The sequence below is a fragment of the Lolium rigidum genome, chromosome 7 (genome assembly GCF_022539505.1).
Source record: "Lolium rigidum isolate FL_2022 chromosome 7, APGP_CSIRO_Lrig_0.1, whole genome shotgun sequence".
Taxonomy (NCBI): Eukaryota; Viridiplantae; Streptophyta; class Magnoliopsida; order Poales; family Poaceae; genus Lolium; species Lolium rigidum.
This window is the reverse complement of record NC_061514.1, coordinates 159,657,127-159,670,259: the sequence shown is the minus strand read 5'-3', so window position 1 is coordinate 159,670,259 and position 13,133 is coordinate 159,657,127. Positions and strand designations below refer to the sequence as shown.

At 43.4% G+C, this 13,133-nt stretch overlaps 1 protein-coding gene across 1 annotated transcript; it reads right to left on the bottom strand.

Moving 5' to 3' along the window:
- Window positions 1–11,177: 11,177 nt before the first annotated feature.
- LOC124672187 (amino acid transporter AVT1I-like) lies at window positions 11,178–12,734 on the bottom strand. The gene is made up of 3 exons (XM_047208460.1): window positions 12,521–12,734; window positions 11,806–12,416; window positions 11,178–11,693 (listed from the first exon to the last, which is right to left on the bottom strand). Exons 1-3 carry the CDS (start codon window positions 12,732–12,734, stop codon window positions 11,178–11,180), a joined length of 1,341 nt encoding a protein of 446 aa, XP_047064416.1.
- Between the last annotated feature and the right edge of the window lie 399 nt (window positions 12,735–13,133).

Here is a 13,133-nt window from a genome sequence, read left to right as displayed (position 1 = left end):
GGGCATTTTCATTTGAGCAAGTCTGGTGCCTCAATAAAATCCATCTTTACGGACTGTTCTGTTTTGACAGATTCTGCCTTTTATTTCGCATTGCCTCTTTTGCTATGTTGGATGAATTTCTTTGATCCATTAATGTCCAGTAGCTTTATGCAATGTCCAGAAGTGTTAAGAATGATTGTGTCACCTCTGAACATGTTAATTTTTATTGTCCACTAACCCTCTAATGAGTTGTTTCGAGTTTGGTGTGGAGGAAGTTTTCAAGGATCAAGAGAGGAGAATGATGCAATATGATCAAGGAGAGTAAAAGCTCTAAGCTTGGGGATGCCCCGGTGGTTCACCCCTGCATATTCTAAGAAGACTCAAGCGTCTAAGCTTGGGGATGCCCAAGGCATCCCCTTCTTCATCGACAACATTATCAGGTTCCTCCCCTGAAACTATATTTTTATTCCGTCACATCTTATGTACTTTGCTTGGAACGTCGGTTTGTTTTTGTTTTTTGTTTTGTTTGAATAAAATGGATCCTAGCATTCATTGTGTGGGAGAGAGACACGCTCCACTGTTGCATATGGACAAATATGTCCTTAGGCTTTACTCATAGTATTCATGGCGAAGGTTGAATCTTCTTCGTTAAATTGTTATATGGTTGGAATCGGGAAATGCTATATGTAGTAATTCTAAAATGTCTTGAATAATTTGATACTTGGCAATTGTTGTGCTCATATTTAAACTCTTGCATCATATACTTTGCACCCATTAATGAAGAAACACCTAGAGCTTGCTAAATTTGGTTTGCATATTTGGTCTCTCTAAAGTCTAGATAATTTCTAGTATTGAGTTTGAACAACAAGGAAGACGGTGTAGAGTCTTATAATGTTTACAATATGTCTTTTATGTGAGTTTTGCTGCACCGGTTCATTCTTGTGTTTGTTTCAAATAACCTTGCTAGCCTAAACCTTGTATCGAGAGGGAATACTTCTCATGCATCTAAAATCCTTGAGCCAACCACTATGCCATTTGTGTCCACCATACCTACCTACTACATGGTATTTCTCCGCCATTCCAAAGTAAATTGCTTGAGTGCTACCTTTAAAATTTCCATTCTTCACCTTTACAATATATAGCTCATGGGACAAATAGCTTAAAAACTATTGTGGTATTGAATATGTACTTATGCACTTTATCTCTTATTAAGTTGCTTGTTGTGCGATAACCATGTTTCTGGGGACGCCATCAACTACTCTTTGTTGAATATCATGTGAGTTGCTATGCATGTCCGTCTTGTCTGAAGTAATACCACCTTAATGGTTGGAGCATGCATATTGTTAGAGAAGAACATTGGGCCGCTAACTAAAGCCATGAATCATGGTGGAAGTTTCAGTTTTGGACACATATCCTCAATCTCATATGAGAACACTAACTGTTGCTACATGCTTATGCATTAAAGAGGAGTCCATTATCTGTTGTCCATGTTGTCCCGGTATGGATGTCTAAGTTGAGAATAATCAAAAGCGAGAAATCCAAAATGCGAGCTTTCTCCTTAGACCTTTGTACAAGCGGCATGGAGGTACCCTTTGTGACACTTGGTTAAAACATGTGTATTGCGATGATCCGGTAGTCCAAGCTATAGGACAAGGTGCGGGCACTATTAGTATACTATGCATGAGGCTTGCAACTTGTAAGATATAATTTACATAATACATATGCTTTATTACTACCGTTGACAAAATTGTTTCTTGTTTTCAAAATAAAAGCTCTAGCACAAATATAGCAATCGATGCTTTCCTCTTTGAAGGACTTTTCTTTTACTTTTATGTTGAGTCAGTTCACCTATCTCTCTCCACCTCAAGAAGCAAACACTTGTGTGAACTATGCATTGATTTCTACATACTTGCATATTGCACTTGTTATATTACTCTATGTTGACAATTATCCATGAGATATACATGTTATAAGTTGAAAGCAACCGCTGAAACTTAATCTTCTTTTGTGTTGCTTCAATACCTTTACTTTGATTTATTGCTTTACGAGTTAACTCTTATGCAAGACTTATTGATGCTTGTCTTGAAAGTACTATTCATGAAAATTCTTTGCTTTATGATTCATTTGTTTACTCATGTCATTACCATTGTTTTGATCGCTGCATTCATTACATATGTTTACAATAGTATGATCAAGGTTATGATGGCATGTCACTCCGAAAATTATCTCGTGTTATCGTTTACACTGTCGGGACGAGCAGAACTAAGCTTGGGGATGCTGATACGTCTTCGATGTATCGATAATTTCTTATGTTCCATGCCACATTATTGATGATATCTACATGTTTTGTACACATTATATGTCGTATTTATGCATTTTCCGGCACTAACCTATTAACAAGATGCCGAAGAGCCGATTCTTTGTTTTACGCTGTTTTTGGTTTCAGAAATCCTAGTAAAGAAATATTCTCGGAATTGGACGAAATCAACGCCCAGAGTCCTATTTTGCCACGAAGCTTCCAGAAGACCGAGGGAGAGTCGAAGTGGGGCCACAAGGTGGCGACACACCAGGGCGGCGCGGCCCAGGCCCTGGCCGCGCCGGCCTGTGGTGTGGGCCCCTCGTGCCGCCTCTTTACCTGCCCTTCCGCCTACATATAGTCTTCGTCGCGAAACCCACAGTACCGAGAGCCACGATACGGAAAACCTTACTGAGACGCCGCCGCCGCCAATCCCATCTCGGGGGATTCCGGAGATCGCCTCCGGCACCCTGCCGGAGAGGGGAATCATCTCCCGGAGGACTCTTCACCGCCATGGTCGCCTCCGGAGTGATGAGTGAGTAGTTCACCCCTGGACTATGGGTCCATAGCAGTAGCTAGATGGTTGTCTTCTCCTCATGTGCTTCATTGTCGGATCTTGTGAGCTGCCTAACATGATCAAGATCATCTATGTGTAATTCTATATGTTGTGTTTGTCGGGATCCGATGGATAGAGAATACTATGTTATTTTGATTATCAATCTATTACCTATGTGTTGTTTATGATCTTGCATGCTCTCCGTTATTAGTAGAGGCTCTGGCCAAGTTTTTGCTCTTAACTCCAAGAGGGAGTACTTATGCTCGATAGTGGGTTCATGCCTCCATTAAATATGGGACAGTGACAGAAAGTTCTAAGGTTGTGGATGTGCTTGTTGCCACTAGGGATAAAACATTGATGCTATGTCCGAGGATGTAGTTATTGATTACATTACGCACCATACTTAATGCAATTGTCTCGTTGTTTTGCAACTTAATACTGGAAGGGGTTCGGATGATAACCTCGAAGGTGGACTTTTTAGGCATAGATGCATGCTGGATAGCGGTCTATGTACTTTGTCGTAATGCCCAATTAAATCTCACAATATTCATCATGTCATGTATGTGCATTGTTATGCCCTCTCTATTTGTCAATTGCCTGATCGTAATTTGTTCACCCAACATGCTATCTTATGGGAGAGACACCTCTAGTGAACTGTGGACCCCGGTCCATTCTTTTATACTCGAAATACAAATCTGCTGCTATTGTTCTTTACTCGTTCTTGCAAACAATCATCATCCACACTATACATCTAATCCTTTGTTACAAGCAAGCCGGTGAGATTGACAACCTCGTTGTTTCGTTGGGGCAAAGTACTTTGGTTGTGTTGTGCAGGTTCCACGTTGGCGCCGGAATCTCCGGTGTTGCGCCGCACTACATCCCGCCGCCATCAACCTTCAACGTGCTTCTTGGCTCCTCCTGGTTCGATAAACCTTGGTTTCTTTCTGAGGGAAAACTTGCTGCTGTGCGCATCATACCTTCCTCTTGGGGTTCCCAACGAACGTGTGAGTTACACGCCATCAGGCCGATCTGGTCGTAGACAAGTTTTTGATTGCAAAATCTGCTAGATTCGCAGGGCCGGATTATCCGGCCCCCGCGAGGACCGGAATATTCGGCCAGGCCGGATTATCCGCCCCCCAGGGACACCGGATTATCCGGCCTGTAGCTTCATCGCCGCTGCAGTTTTGGTTCAATCTATCTTGTCTAGACTTGTACCAACCTATAGTATGCTTCTAGAGTACATTACTGTATCATTCATGACTTATGAGCATTATCTCCTCTTTGCTATCCATCTTTGCTGTTCACAGGTAGTGGTTCTCGGGGTCGGAGACGCTCAAGGCATGACCGGTCGAGTGATGAGTTCACACTGAATGCTCCCCGCAAGTCCACCTCTTCAAGACAGAAGAACAAGGAACAGAGGCAGAACTACAAGGCTATGGACATTGTCTCTTATGCAGCACTCCGTATGAAGAACTGGTATGAAGAACTCCCAAGGGATGAAGAGACAGAGGGCAGGAAGTTCTGGTGCATGCAGCAGGAGTTCATCTATAAGGATATCTATGAGCCCATGAAGAAAGTACGTCCCATGCAAGCTATCGATGTGGATCTTCTGGCATGCAACAATCATTTTGAGGATGCCATCTGGGTGACTGGTAAGATGGGCTTGCAAGATCTCATGAAGATTCAATGTGACTATAGTCCAGAGTTGGTGAAGCAGTTCTTTGCTACTTTGGCCATCAAGAAAGATGAGGACCGCACTATGGAATGGATGTCTGGCTCCACTCACTGTAGGGCCACCTTGCGCCGGTTCTTTGGTATTCTTGGAGTTCCTGCAGAAGGAGGCCGTCGTCTCCATGGACCTCAGAGGGCAGATAAGAGTGTGTTGTTTAATCTCTATACATCCGCTGGAAAAGTTGGTGAGACCAAGGGGCTGCTTTCTATCTATGGTCAGTTACTCAGGTTCTTTCGGTCCACCATCTCTCCAAGTGGTGGTAACAATGATGCTATCCGAGGAACTCTTGTGGATCTCATGTACCTCAGCTATAGGTGTGCTCGTGATGAGAATGTGGAACGTAACTACACTATTGATATCATGGACTTCATCTTCAATGAGATTCATGATGCCATGGTCTCCCGGACCTCCATACCTTATGCACCATATATCCAGCTCCTCATCAACAACACTGCGGGCGTGAGTGGTGAAGACTTGAGCGGGTACCCTTTGATCAAGCACTCTGTCAAGAAGGCCTACAAGCTTAAGCCAGTCTCCTCTGCTGTTCCTCCACCTGACTCCTTCATGGGTGATGCTCGTGCTAGTGGTTTTGCTCCTGCTCGCCATCCTGACCTCCCGGCTATGAAGAAACAAGTGAACAGGCTCAGTTGGTTTCAGCGTTACATCCTTTGCATGAACATTGAGATCCATAAGGAGAACTATGCGGCCAGCCGAGAGCGTTCTGAGATTAAGCATACTCAGGCGGTTATTCTGCACAAGCTCAGTGGTGAGCAAGGACCCCCTCCCCAGCCTCCAGTTCACCCAGGTTACAATGGGTGGCATTCTGCACAGGTTCCGTGGAGTGATCTCGATGATTGCAATCAAAGGTCCAGCCTCACTCGCCGCTCTCCGGATGCCCCTGACACTGATGAAGAAGAAGAAGAGGCGCACGAGTCCGATGATGAAGATGTCTCCGAGTGATCCCCATGGGGCGAGTAGCATCGCGTTTGTCCCCTTTTTGGCGTCTCGATGCCAAAGGGGGAGAAGCGTTCTATTAGGAACTCTCTCGGGGATTTGCATGGTTTGGGCACAAGCATTTGCGTTTATCATTCCTTTATTGCTTGTGTTCCCTCTTATTTGAACTATTTGCTTTGGTTATGTTCCGTTTAAAACTATGTGCTATGTGGTGTGAGACATTGTTATGGTTTTCGGATTTCTATATGTTGAGATCAAGGCTATTATATTATGTGTGATGCTATATCTCCGTATCTTATATCTACACATGGGTATGATTTCTTGCATCCTATCTCAACTTCATATTTGTATATGTCTCTTGTTAGAGCTCATGATGGATACCTCTTGTGTTGAGGCACCTCGCTCCTATGTGTTGTGTATTTGTATTCAAATGCAAATTACTTATATTCACACATGTAGGGGGAGTGCCTCTATGTTTTGCCATCATGCTTGTCTCTATAGTGATTCTCTTGCAAATCCGTATATTGTCATCAAACACCAAAAAGGGGGAGATTGAAAGAACATCTCTCATATTATGTTTTGAGTGTTTGATGTCAATGTATGTGATACACTAATGTTTGTTGAAGTGGTACAGAGATTATATAGATACATTTGTATGTGTGTTGGATGTGGTCAGTGCTGTCAAAAAGAATCAACAAAAAGTTCATCAGGCCGGATAATCCGGGCCGGATATTTCCAAAATATCCGGCCCCCAGATTTTCGGCTAAGAACTTGAGGAAAAGCAGCTCAGTATAGGGGCCGGACATTTGCCCGGATATTGTCCCGGTTTTGTACCAAGGCCGGAATATCCGGGCCGGACATTTCGGAAATATCTGGCCCCCTCGATTTTGGCTAAGGACCTGAAGAAAAACAAGTCTGGATAGTGGCCGGACTTTTGGCCGGACATTGTCCTGGTTTTGTCCCTGAGGCCGGATTATCCGGGGGGCGAATTATCCGGCCCTAACTTAGGCCGGATTATCTGGCCCCCCGGAAGGCCCAACGGCTGGATTTTGGGGAGGGATATTTATACCCCTCTTCTTCTTCCTTCCCCCTTTGCTCAATCATTGCACAAGAAATCTGCCAAGCTTCACCTCCATTAGAGCCACCTCAAGAAACACAAGATTTGCAAGATCTCCTTCCTCCCCCAACCAAAGCTCTTGATCTTTGGAGATTCGAAGGAGAAGCCACCGATCTACATCCTCACCGAAGCGTTTTTCATTCCCCCTCATTTGTTTGAGGGATCTCATGCTAGTGTTCCTATTTGGTTCCCTAGTTGATTTGTGTTGATGTGTTGTTGTTGATTGTTGTATTGTTACAGATTTGGGAGCCTCCAATTCAGTTGTGGATGTGTGCCCCAAAAACCTTGTAAAGGCCCGGTTTCCGCCTCGAGGAAATCCCTTAGTGGAAGTGGGCTAGGCCTTCGTGGCGTTGCTCACAGGAGATCTGAGTGAAGCCTTCGTGGTCTGTTGGTTTGGCTTTCATAGCAACCACACTCCTCCAAACGTAGACGTACCTTCTTGCAAAGGAAGGGAACTACGGAAATCATCTCCGTGTCATCGCGTGCTCCACTCTCGGTTACCTCTATCCTATTCTATCTCTTATATTGTGTAGCTATATCGTGCTTAGTGGCTTATCTTGTCATATAGGTAAATTCACTTAGTTGCATATCTAGAGAATTTACCTTTGTGTCAAGCCTAAATTGAAAAAGAACTAAAATTTGGTTAGCACCTATTCACCCCCCCCTTCTAGGTGCGGCATACGATCCTTTCACCCAGGATGAAGCAACTCTTTATGCGGAGTTGTTTGGTTGTGGACAAGGCCAGTTTTCTATTCGATATTTGGGGATTCCGATTCATTAAGCGTCTTAGTAGTTGGAAAGGTAAATTATTATCTCATTAATTCAGTATTGACAAACATGGTACTGTATATGATATCTTTATTTCTTCTACCAAAAGGAGTCTTACAAAAACTCGATTATTATCGATCAAGATTCTTTTGGCAAGAGATAGTGAGAAAAAGAAATATCGACTGGTTAAATGGAGCATAGTTTGTAGACCCAAAGACCAAGGGGGGCTTGGAGTTCATGATCCTCAGGTCAAGAACTCAGCTTTACTAGGTAAATGGTTGTTTAAACTCCTTACTGAGGATGGGGTTTGGCAAACTATATTGAGACGAAAGTATATCTGTTCGAAAGCGTTATCCCAAATGATCTAGAAATCTAGGGATTCGCATTTCTGGCTAGGTTAATGGCATCAAAAAAATTCTTCTTTCATCATGGTACTTTCTCCATTAATGATGGAATACAAATACGGTTTTGGGAGGATATTTGGTTAGGCACCGCTCCCCCTATGTGAATAGTATCCGGCTTTGTATAGTATTGTCCGTCGCAAAAGTGATATCATTGCTTCAGTAATGGCTACCTCATCTCCGGATGTGACTTTCAGACGAGATTTGTTGGGTCCACGACTAGTAGCATGGAACTCCTTACTTGTTCGTTTGGAGGATATCCACCTATCGGATGCACCTGACGAATTTCGATGGAATCTACATGCCAATGGAAAATTCTCGATGGATTCCCTATACAAAGAAATTCTCCAATCAGATACACAAGTTGATAAAAACAAGAAAATTTGGAAGATGAGAATACCGTTGAAAAATAAAAATAAAATTGCATGGTATCTTCGTCGTGGGGTTATTCTCACCAAAGATAATCTTGTTAAGAGGAATTGGCATGGAAGTACTCGGTGTGTGTTCTGTCATCAAGATGAAACTATTAAACACTTGTTCTTCACCAGTGTCAATTTGCTAGATCTATATGGTCGATCATCCAAGTAGCTTCCGGCCTTTATCCTCCGACTAGTGTTGCAAACGTCTTTGGCAATTGGCTTCACGGTATCGATTTAAGGTTTAGAAGACTTATTAGGATGGGTGCACTTGTAGTTATCTGGGCGTTATGGCTATGTAGAAATGATAAAATCTTTAATGAAAAAAATTGTTCTATCTTGCAGGTTATTTACAGATGTACATATATTCTCCGTTTATGGTCGCCTCTTCAGCGAGTGGAGAACCGAGACCTTTTTACGGAGATCTGTACACGAGTAGAGGCTACGACGAGGGATACTTTTTCACTACATGGGTGGCCGCATAATCTGCGGATTAGAGCTCCTGTTTCTTAGGCGTTTTACATTTTCTTGTTACAACATATATTTCGCCTTTTTCGTTTTTTCATGAACATTCAGATAATTTTTAAACAGCTTTGTGCATCCTGGTTATGCAGAGGTCGGGTGTGATTGCTTATTCAAGTAATAAAAGCGCACATTATCGAAAAAACTATTTTCTCACAATTATAATGAAATGATATGCAAGGCTTTTGCATGTTCAAGATAAAATCAAAACTATTAGTTCAAAAATATTCTTAAACAAAAAACAACAACGGAGGAGGAGTTTAAATCGGCCATCAATCCCACAACTTTCCATGCAATCAACGGTAATAGTTGACATATACTAGTTTACAGAGATAGCTCAACACAATTCGTGCAAATGCTAACTAGAGACTAGACGGTATCGTCAGACACTCGGGGTATTATCATGCATTTTATACATTTAAAAAACTGACTGTCATTATAATCAATGATGAGAGAGATTATAGTCGTACTATCATAGTTACTGTAGATATTGTATTATAGCACGTAGAACTGGAAAAAAGTAAATATCAAATAAATCATGTACACATATTTGTACTAGGATACTACAAATTAATAAATATAAAAAACAATATGATACTCTCCATTGTGACTAATCTAAATTAACTAAATCTAATGGCAAACTAGTAATGCCATGGGAAGCACATTTTGGTCTCCGATTCCTAGTGATGCGGAGAGGCGTTTGTATTGTGCATGTAAGGTCTGCACACGGATCCACCCTCCGTTTCATCTTGTTTGCTTTAAGATTAGCACATGGAAAGAATCTTTGCATGAAAGTTTACCCCACACTAGTACATTCCCTCTCTTTTTCTGTACACGGATTTAATTTCTAGTGTTGAATTTGAAATAGACATATTTATTAGAATATTTGTTCGACTAAAAATCAATTTAAATCTTTGTATTCCTTTCGATGTATCTTTTAAACAAAACTATAAAAAAATTGTTTCAACAAAATTTAAAATTTGAATTCCGAAACACATTGAAACATGTTGGTACACAATAAAACTTGATGAAACTAGGTACAAAAAATTATATCTCCATATTAGAATCTAAGACAATCACTAAATATTGTTTGAAGCAGAGTGAAACAAAATGTTTTGAAGAAAACTTTCACCAAGTTTCATGAAGTATCAACATGTTTCACAAAGTTTTAAAATAGATTTTCAAAAATTGTCAAAACTGATTCAGTATTAGTCTCATTTTGAAGCTATCTTCACTACAAATTCAAATATTCAAATGGTTTACAAATTAAATTTTGAATTCAAATATATTAAGTTTTAGATGTTTTAGATATCTAGTGTGGGTGTGTGGGTGGGAGGAAATCAAATTTATAAATAAAGAAATATAAAAAAGGAGAGAGAGGATGGCCCGTGCACGGGGTGTAGTGCACGGGAGAGAAGTATTTCTCCTAGTGATGCCCACAGTTAATTATTCGTACCGGACAAATTACTCGCACCAATGCAAGAGTTATTCACTTGCTCTGCAAGAGTTGTACTATTGTTACGCTGTAGCTTAATATAGATGCCTTGGCGGAGCAACTTCCTGTCGGATCGACACAATTTGTCCATATCAAATTCGGGGCTACTCCGGTGCTCCCCCCTAAATTAAGTTGGAGGGTTATAGTTGATATTTTTTTCTATGTTGGATCCGTCGAAATTCATGTATAACCCATGTATACTTGTCTATATTGATACGATATGTATACGTCGCGCAAGGAAAACATAAGCAAGATCTTTATAGCATTTTTTTTTATTTCGGCACATGCACGTGACCGTAGATATGTATAAAATAAGGTACAACACAACGGCGGACCATACGGCCTGTACATGGCTGTACGGACGGTGGACCTACACTCAAAATTACGATCGTGAGCCATCTTACGAACATCTATGGAAAGATCTCCACCATTATTGTATTTTACGTGCCATATTTTTTCCAGTGGAGGAGCACCGGAGCAGAGCAGAAGTGATCAAATTCGAGTTCTCAGCAAGTTGATCCCGAGCTGGTCTCACCTCGGTCGAAACAAAGAAAATGGGAAACCTCCAAGGCAGAATCAGTTTGTTGACCTAATGTATACACCACAAGATCTCTTTGTGAGACTCAATTGCCCCACTAGTGTTACAATAGTATCTGCAAGCGTTGGGAAATGGAACTGGCAGGCAGTGTTACAATAAAATGATCCGGCGCATTTGAACTCGTACAGTAGCATGTACGAGTATAATTACTTACTTGTCTTAGCAAAGAAACACATGACCACACACATATGAACTTAAAATTCGTTGATCTGCACTACCCTGCCTCATCTACAACCACTCAGTGGTGCGTTTTTTTTTTTTTTTTTTTTTTTTTTTGCATTGCTACATAACACCAACCCTGCCGGACACTGGTGTTGCCATCTCTGATGTGCAACACTCGGCTTCAGAATTTGTGTATAATATTCCGCAGAGAAGAGTAGGTCCCAGTTGCAGCGACCAAGGAACCAAGAACGATAATCATCACGATAAGCACAACTTCAGCCATGCTACACCTAGCCGTGCCGAAGATTTTGAGGTAACAGATGCAGGGGAGCAGCATCGAGACCATGACGCTGAGGAGCGAGCCGACGAACGCCATGAGTTCGCCGAAGAAGGGGATGGTCAGGGCTATGATGACCGTGCTGATGACGATGAAGGCCCTGATCAGCATGTTCTTGATGGACCTCTTGTTGCCAGCAAGCAGCTTCTCCTCGATCGCTGTCGCGACAGGGGTCACCATCAGAGCGTATTTCGAGAATGGGTTGATCAGCGTCGTGTAGATTGCTAGCTTCGAGATGAGTTTGCCTTCCGGGAGGCTCAGGGTCACCTGCGGCTCGACGTCGTCACCATACATGAGGTAGCCGAGTATGGCCATGGATCCGTAGTTGAGGGTGCATGCGACGAAGCATATGACGAGAACCTATTCATGTAGTAGCACCAAACAAACTGTTACTCAGTATCAGATTGAACATTGCAGAAGTTTAGGAATGTTTTCAGTCGCATCAGAATCATAGGCTACTGTACTTCCTTACCTTAGAGAACTTGTCCTTTTCCTTCATGGAATTGCACAATGTTGGGAATACGGCATGGCCGCAGTAGCAGAAAGTGTAGAGCCCCAGAGCAGTAGGCAGGCCGCTGACATTCAGCATCTTTCCCTTCCCCTGGAACCCGACGCCGTCGACCACCGCGGCCCAGAGCACGCAGAAGACCAGGATGACCGAGGCAACCACGCCGCTGGCCGATATGTAGGCGAGCACGCTCAGGCTCCTCAACCACATCGTCGGCAAGATTACGATGGACACGAGCACGACGAACAGGTGCTTGCCGGAGACCACGATCCCTGGGCCGAGGCTGAGGCTTGTGCCGGGGAACAGCTTGTTCAGGCTGTCCCCCTCAAGTATCAGGAACCCGATAGCGACGAGGTAGAGCTCGGCGTACATGGACAGCGACACGGCGAACCGGCCTTTACCCCCGAGAGCCAGGGCGCCGATGTCCGGGTATCCGCGAATGGTAGGCGACGCGCTCATGCACCGCTGCAGGAGCTGGCCCGTGTAGCAGCAGACCGCCGCGACGACAGGCAGGAGCACCAGGCTCAGCCACCCGCCCTCCGCCAGTGCGTACGGGATGGTTAGCAGCCCGACGCCTGAAAATCCAGGATCGATCAAGTATTCAAGTTGGAAGACACAGTGAAAAAACGGCCAGTATAGAGAGATTGGAACAAGCAAAGGTTCGAGTTTTCGGACTTACCGGAGAGGGCGTTGAGGCCATTGAAGTATGTGCGCAGGGACGTCGCGCCGCCGTCCTCCGGCGAGCACTGAGCCTCGTGGTCACGCGCTGCCGCGGGGTCCTTGCCCGCCTGAAGTCCTCCGTGGGCATAGAGGAGGGGCTGCTCGAAATCCGGTGAGTCGTCGGAAGGACAGTGCGACGCCGCTCCGCCATTGGCAAGCTTATCCGTACACATCTCTTGGCGACGCCCTTCTCAGCGTGGTTGCCACGCACGCAAGCGCAGAATGGAGGAGAGAGAGAGAGTAAACCGCACGAGCTGTGCCGCAGCGGCCAGATCGGCAGCTCTATAAAAAAGGAAAGAGTAGCTCATAGACCATGCCGGGCGTGAATGGGGATGCCACCCGGAGGGTTTGGTGAAAACCTCTTTTTACGGCGACGACGCCTACCGGAGTAACGTCAGCTACGTGCTCCATCAATTCTTTCACAAAATTATAAAACACACTTGAAACATAATTGAAATACGAATATTTTTATGAAACAAACCGTAGTGACATCAGCAATGATGTCATCAGTTTCAATTTTTCTCAGACTATTTCATAATATTTTTCAAGTATCACTTTAGTTTCATAAAAGT

Coding starts and splice junctions, on each gene's coding strand:
- LOC124672187 (XM_047208460.1), bottom strand. CDS start 12,734: ATGTGTACGGATAAGCTTGCCAATGGCGGAGCGGCGTCGCACTGTCCT. Junction 12,417..12,520: donor TGGCCTCAACGCCCTCTCCG/GTAAGTCCGAAA, acceptor CTGGATTTTCAG/GCGTCGGGCTGCTAACCATC. Junction 11,694..11,805: donor AAAAGGACAAGTTCTCTAAG/GTAAGGAAGTAC, acceptor CTACATGAATAG/GTTCTCGTCATATGCTTCGT.